Source organism: Ostrea edulis, chromosome 9 (assembly GCF_947568905.1).
Source record: "Ostrea edulis chromosome 9, xbOstEdul1.1, whole genome shotgun sequence".
Classification (NCBI taxonomy): Eukaryota; Metazoa; Mollusca; class Bivalvia; order Ostreida; family Ostreidae; genus Ostrea; species Ostrea edulis.
The window spans coordinates 37,919,827-37,927,950 of record NC_079172.1 but is presented as its reverse complement, the minus strand read 5'-3'; the positions used below and the strand labels follow the sequence as shown (position 1 = coordinate 37,927,950).

The 8,124-nt window shown below is 38.0% G+C and overlaps 1 protein-coding gene across 1 annotated transcript; it reads left to right on the top strand.

Moving 5' to 3' along the window:
• The first annotated feature begins 265 nt into the window (after positions 1-265).
• Positions 266-7,481, top strand: LOC125659698 (dentin sialophosphoprotein-like). The gene is made up of 3 exons (XM_056150727.1): positions 266-2,039; positions 3,914-3,969; positions 5,350-7,481. Exons 1-3 carry the CDS (start codon positions 281-283, stop codon positions 6,913-6,915), a joined length of 3,381 nt encoding a protein of 1,126 aa, XP_056006702.1. The 5' UTR covers positions 266-280; the 3' UTR covers positions 6,916-7,481.
• The last annotated feature ends 643 nt before the right edge of the window (positions 7,482-8,124 follow it).

Below are 8,124 nucleotides of genomic sequence, written 5' to 3'. Positions count from 1 at the left end.
CTTGTTTTTTAAAGTTCTGACAATCTGCCGGGTCTAGAATCTGGATCCTTACCTCTCTCGGGTAAGGGTAGTGTAATCGATATCGTGAAATTGGCTTCCTTGTTGCGCAACAGTTGTTACAGAAATTATCTTATCAGGCGCAGTTGTACTAAGTAACAAAGACACGATGATTAAATAAAATAATTAATGTGTAGCTAATCTTTCAAACTGCAAACATTTAGAAAGTGAGGTAAACGATCGGTCTTGCTTAATGCATTATAGTTGTAACAGCTGGATTTGGATGTCGGACGATATGTCTCGAGACCGGAATAAGCAGACTCAATACCCCTCCGATGAGCTGTCGAGTTCTAGTAGTTCTGACGAAGAGCACGATGATGTGAACGATGACAGTGAAAGCGATGTAACTGTAGATCAATCCGAGGATCTCGATAGCTCTAGTGAAACAAGTGAAGATGACGAAATCCTGAGGGAGGTAAACAGATCCTCCAGCAGCGATGATGATGACGACGAAGCCGATGATTATGCAAATGACTTTTATGAAATGAGAAAGGATGTCTATAAAGTAACGGATCCGGATAACAAACAATATCCGTTTGAAAGAATGGCGTATAAAGAGATCTCGCAGAATGTTCCAAAATATCCTGGTGCAACACAAGACAAGGTCTGTAGTAATAATGACGATGATGACTCAGATGATAGTGACGATGACTCAGAGTCTGGGGATAGCCATGGTATCTCAACAGCTGAAAAAGAAGGATTCGCTGACCTGTGTAAAGGGATCACTCTGGTTAATAACAGAGAAGGGGGTAAAAGCAGTAACGATAAGGAAAACTCAGCTCATAGCAACGAGGACCCAGAGTCCGAGATTAAAAGTTACGTCAAAATGATAGACGCCACTACTAACACAGACGTTATCAAAGGAAAATTGACCATCTCAAAAGTCGATATAGGAGAATTTGTTGAAATACATCAAGATAGTCAAGACAAATTATCTCCCAGAACTTATGACACAGATAACATCGAAAGCATCCAAAAACTCAACTCCCAAAGTAAAGATTTTACACATGACAAAAAATTGGTAGATTTTGAACCAGAAATCTTTTTACAAGATGAAACTCAACAACGGGAGCTTCTTGTCTCTGGTCCGTCAAGTCTTCCTGCGGATAAAGAATTAAACGAAGCAGTCCCTATTGCGATGCAACAACTACCCACAGAATATGTCGAAACAGATTTACTAACCGATGTGATACTAGTGTCACGTGATTCTTATATTCATAATGGTAAGGATACGCAAACGGATATGTCGTCAAAGCATCCATCAATTCACAACTCTTCTGTAGATACGCAAACGGATATGTCGTCATGGCATCTGTCAATTCACAACTCTTCTGTAGATACGCAAACGGATATGTCGTCATGGCATCTGTCAATTCACAACTCTTCTGTAGATACGCAAACGGAAGGTTTGTCTTTGCCTAAAGCCACAGCATTGCTCCTAAAATACGAGCAGAAGTATTCACAAACGGATGCAGGTAATTGCGACATGTCAAGTCAACGTCCCACAAGGACGATTTCAACACAGTCTGATGTTCCTATGACTCTGTTTCATGACCTGCTTAAAGAAATGGATTGTCAGAAGAAAGAAAACGAATTCGACAAAGAAGACCCACACGCTTCCTCTACAACGGCTCCCATTGAAAACATTCACATGGAGATCCGAAACGGTAAGCAAATTCAGTGTGAGAGAACAGAGATCAAGGACAGATCTAGACACGTAGCAGCTCAGTCGAAATGGAAGAAGGATATGCCAAGGGAAAAAATAATATCAGATGAGAAAATTAATGCTAAAATAGAAGTACCGAAAAACAACAGTATCAATCAAGCACTTCCAACCACTTGCAAGAGAGGGAAACTGACAAGAAATCTGAGAAGAGCCCGAGGACTATTATCACGAGGTATGAAATTAACAACTGCAGATTTTCCGGCGTCTACAGGACAGGGGAAAGCCGTGTCGCAGGCACAGTATCGCGTATTGTCTCGTTATCACTAGTCTTGAATGACAATGTGCTCCAATCAGCAATTACGAAAAGGGTCATTTCTTAGATTTTTTAAAAAGTTTCTTATAGGACACACCCTGATTTGGTTGGTTGTATCATCAATGATTTACTGTCATAAAATGAATGTTGTTTTTCAATAAAAACAAAATGGGTGTCACTTGTCATTATGACTTGTTTTAGAGCTAAACCACAGGGGAACAAGGGATGACACGAAAATAGGATACCGGTTGTAAACAAATCTCAAAATCACCTTAGTTCCAAGAAACAGATCGAATCTTCCTATCCAAAGGGTGTTAAACATCTCGTAATACAAGTCCAACGTAGTCCGATCCTTTCATATTTAATTTAATGAGTTTTATAAACGAAAATAATTCAAGCTGTCTGCGTTGTCGTCGATCACGCACAGGAAAAGATAACTCCTGCAATGAAAGTAACGTAGTCCAATCCTTTTATGTTCGATTTAATGAGTTTTATAGACTGGAGTGTTGTACACTGCATTTAAAATCAGGCTGAAATAAAATATTACCTTACAAAGAAAAACAAATCCCGTTTTAAATACCGTTATTTGCGTTAAAAAAATTCTAGATTTTTCGTCTAAATATAAACACTCCCGAGAGTTTCCGAAAGCTGGAAGTTACTTTCATTGCAGGAGTTATCTTTTCCTGTGCGTGATCGACGACAACGCAGACAGCTTGAATTATTTTCGTTTATAAAACTCATTAAATTAAATATGAAAGGATCGGACTACGTTGGACTTGTATTACGAGAAGTTTAACACCCTTTGTATAAGAAGATTCGATCTGTTTCTTGGAACTAAGGTGATTTTGAGCTTTGTTTACAACCGGTATCCTATTTTCGTGTCATCCCTTGTTAGATATTTATATATAGATTGAGAACAAAATGGATAATGTGGCTAAACCTTACTTTACTTTAGTACAAAACTGTAATTACAATAGGAAAACCGCAATAGACGTTTTATCTTCTGCAAAATGTGTACAATTTTCTCCAACGAAATGTGCAATTTCAAAAAGAAAAAGTAATAGATAGTTATAAAAGCAAAATTGATAGTGAAAATCTTTCCAAATGAAGAGGAAGATTTCACAAAAGCATCGTGTCGTCATCAAGTCCGCTCAACGTTAGATTGTGTTTCAAGTTTTAAGAATTTTTCATTACATTTACAAGTAAATATATTGCCTTGGTTGTTTTACACCCTGTCGAGAATTTTTCACTCATATTGAGACGTCACTTATTGAAGACGAAGAACCTCAAATTTAGACATGCTTAGCGCTTACGACCGTAGCGATGAGGATTCTTCAACGTGCCAACACCTGACGCGACACGAGAACTCCGTGTTTAATCTAAGGTTGTATCAGAAAACCCGTGTTTCTCATTTCTAAATGCCGAGTGCTTGGCGAAGGAGCGATACTACCTATGTTAACGTCTTATGTTTAACGCGGCAAGGGCACGAGCAGGGCTCGAACTCACGACCTTCCGGTTAAGACGCGAACGTCTACAGCTGAGCTACCGCAACCGATACGTCACATTACTTTGAGAAACATTGTTTTGGGAAAATCTGTCCAAATGAAAAGGAAGATTTCACAAAAACATTCTGTCGTCTTCAAGTCCACTCAACATTAGTTTGTGATTTCGTATTTTTATGAATTTTCCCCCCATTCATTCACTAGTATTTACACACTATGTTCACAACTAGACTATCACAAGCATTCGAAATTGAAGACAGCTCCAAAGTCATGATTTATGTTAATCTGTATAAGGATATCTCAATTTTAAAGGATAGAAATTGCTGATGAATTGCACGAAGAAGAGTTTTGTTGAAAGTGACAAATTATTATGAGAGACCAAAGTGAAAGTAGACTTCGCAGCAGCTTCTTCCGTTGTTATCGTCATACAGGTAACTTTTTTTTATGAAGGATAAGAGTATGAATACATTGTAATAATGCAATGTCTCTGATTTTTGCATTTAAGCTTATTTTTGAAGGCGTTGTCATTAAAATGAGCATCAACTTATAGATTTCGCAGTTGTTAACAATAATCCGTATATTGGAGTTTACATAACAAACTTTGACTGAAATTGGATCTGTAGTTATGGAGAAGTTGAAAAATGTTAAGAATTTTCAGACGGACGCCAGACAAAGTGATCAGAAAAGCTCACATAAGCCCCCAGCTCAGATGAGCTAAAAAAAATTAAGTCATTGAACATTTCTTAACTGTTTACGCAAATTTTATATTGAAATGCAACTCCAGAATATTGAATTTACAAAGTCTGGTAAACTATACTTCTTTATTCAAATTAGGAAAGACTACGAACTGCAACGTCTGTTATGGTATTATTCCTCGGATATTTTGCATGGCATTTCCTTCAGGTATCACGTGTGTTCCCCAGGAACTCGTAATGCATTTCCCCTTGGTACCTAGTATGTTATTTCTTCTCTTGTTATATCCCTCAAGTACCTAAAATGATATTTCCCTTTTGTACTGTTTATGTTTCATCCCCGCGGTACCTCGAATGATACTTTCCTCGCGTGCTTCTTATGATATTTCCCTCGGGTACCTTGCATGGTATTCCCCCCTGGTGCCCTGTGTGTTACCCCGGTAGATCCCTAGGTTATCTCGTATGATGTATCTCTCGCGTTCCTCGGACGGTATTTCCCTAAGTACTTCGCATGGTCTTCCAAAGAAGCAATATAATCATATGTAGTACGAGACCTTGTTACATGAAGAAAAGATTCACAACTTTGAGACTGTCTTTTCAGTTGCAACGACCTATTATTTTAATTCATGTTTTCGGAATAGGATTTCATGATTAATTTTTTTTGGGGGGGGGGGGGGGTATCGGATACCGCACTAGTTTTACTGGGGGGAAATACCGCATTGGTTTTTTTAACCTTCTAAACCAACTTCGTATCTATAGACAATCATTCGTTTAAACATACGCTCTTTTGAGGAGACGAATTGCTCTATTGATTAATTAGTTTAAATGTTTATTATCGTGCTGTTGTCAATGTGTTGTGTTGCTATCTTTTGAGCAGGAAGGGTTTTGGACGTTTTAAACACTCAAGATATTGGATCGTTAGAATATTGACAAGTCATATTTCGTGATATATACGTAAGCGACAGAAACTTCGCATGGTCTCAAAAAAATAGGTGGGTCATTTAAATTGCACATAGAGCAAACATTCACCGCCGTGTTGAATTTTGTGTGTATTGTCTTTTGTATTGCACGGTGGCCTAGGAGTCCTAGATCTGGCATAATTTTCTTCGAATTACCTAGATCGAGGTTTTCGTTGGTGCATGTATTGATAGTAACTGTCTTCTACTCGTTGTATACAGAGATCGGGCGTTAACAGAACAGCTTACGAATATGTCTTCAGAGTCGGAGTCAACGGATACAGAATCTGAAGAGGAGAACGAGGAAAAGGAAGATACTGATGAAGAAGACAATTCTAGTGAAAGTGAAGAAAGCAAAAGTTCTGAGGAAGAAAATGACGAAGAAAGTGACGATGATTCTTCGTCTGACGAAAGTGAAGAAGGTAGAAAGCCGTCGAAAGTGATCACTGAAGAAAAAGAATCTCAAACAGAATTCAAATTTGATTCATTTGGTAACGATTCAACGAAACCAGAATATAAGGACATTAGCTGCGGGAGTGAAATCGTTACCAACAGCCAGGAATCCCAAACGGATAATGCCGTTCCAGTATTGCCTGCTCCGGTGGACCTACATGTAAGGAACATGGAATCAATGACAGATGTACAACTGGGTCCCAGTGAGAGTTATGTACCCTTTCCTAAGCCTGAGCAGAAGGACTCTACCACATGGACGGATGTATCTATAAGTAATAGGGAAGTACAGACGGACGAGATCTTGTTTCCGTCTCCAAAGTCTGCTTCAGAAGTGATAAACTCCGAAATTGATCGAGTGCCGAGTTCTTTGAATAAAGAAGAATCTCCTCTGTTAACAAATGTACATGTATCACCAATCAAGAACTCTGGACAAGATCGAGGGGTGCAGGCGGACATCGCCTTGAAATCAAGAAGAGTAAGAACGCAGACGAAAGTGAAACGTCATGACGTCCAAACTCTAACGAGCGGACTAATAAAGCGAGTAAATATGCAAACTTATACATCCGGGCTTGTGTCAAAATCAGATCACAGTACCAATACCGTGGACATGAAAAACACAGTGAACATAAAAATGAAGAACAGAAAGACTCAAACCGAAGATTACATCTCAGGGACAATCAACGAGAAACACGGAGAGGAGAATGGAACATCAACAAACACATCACAGAAATCTTATAGAGTTCCGAATCTGACAGACGTCTCTCCCGAATCTGCCGCTTCTCATCGTGCGTCCGGGGGCAAACAAGTGGAACGTAAAATACAAAAATCAAATACGAAAGAACCCTGTCAACCGCGTGATAAAATACAGTATAAGAGATCGGAATCTATATCTAAACAGAATTCTGGAGACGGAGAAGAGGAGAAGAAGCAAAGAAATAAAGCATTTAAACAGGATTCAGGGAGCGAGGAGGAAGAAAAGCAAACAGTTAAACCATCTGAACAGGATCCAGGGAGTGGGAAGGAGAAGAAGAAGACAGATAAAGAAAAGGAAAACTTTCACAGGCGTAGGCGCAGGAGAAGGGAATTGTATTTTTTGCCTATACGACATCCGTCATCAGATTCAAAATCTTCCAATCAGAAACGATCAAGAAAGCGCCCAAAATCATCCGGATCACTGCCAAAAAGGAAGAGTATGGAACACAGAAATGCCCGGCCCTTGTCATGCGCACAATACAGAATGTTGTATCATCATCGCTGGGCAGAAATTCCCTTCTAGTCTCTAGAATCCAGCGGAATATGATAATATTTCATCGACAAGATCTTTACAATGTGTTTATTGTCTAGAAATAATAATTAACTTTAATTGATTATACAAGGCACAGCCTATATACTTCAGTTGGAAAATACAAAACATGATTGCTTTCGTGGCATGATACGGCAAAGAATTTCGAGTGCTTGAATCCAATAATTCACCTGGCAATTTAAAACCCAGTTATCAGACCTCGAATCACGTGAAACTTCGATCGATTACCAAGGTCATGAATTAATTTCTTACCTATGAAGTACAAAGAATAAACATTTTTTAACTTTAAATTTAGTGTAGCATACATATTTACTCATTTTGTAACTATATTTATGTGGAATTTGGTACTCTTTCTAAGCCTGTTAACACTAAATATCTTATGTTCAATCTTTTTTAATCTTGTCGCTTGAAAGTAATGCTTCAAGATCACAGCTCTTCGTCTTTGAGGTTTCGGGGATATTCGTAACAGGGGACCCATACATTGCATTTGTAATCTTGAAAATCATTATACCAATAAATTTACAATTAAAATAATGATACGAGGACTTATGAATTAGATATTTGATTTACATGTACCATTGAATTAATTTTTAGAGTATTTCATGTTTAATGTCAGTGACTATCCGTGTTTTAACGTCTTGGATTTGATGCGGCGCCAGGATCGAACTCGGAACCTCCGAACATCCCAACCACTAGGGTACTGCGACCAGTCCACATTTGATATAATGGAGTAATTCAATTTCATTGACCTTAGTATCAATATCATTAACCTTACTTGTACTGTATCAATATCATTAACCTTACCTGTACTGTATCAATATCATTACCTGTACTGTATCAATATCATTAACCTTACCTGTACTGTATCAATATCATTGACATTACCTGTACTGTATCAATATCATTAACATTACCTGTACTGTATCAATATCATTAACCTTACCTGTACTGTATCAATATCATTAACCTTACCTGTACTGCATCAATATCATTAACCTTACCTGTACTGTATCAATATCATTACCTGTACTGTATCAATATCATTGACATTACCTGTACTGTATCAATATCATTAACATTACCTGTACTGTATCAATATCATTACCTGTACTGTATCAATATTATTAACCTTACCTGTACTGTATCATTAACATTACCTGTACTGTATCAATATTATTAACC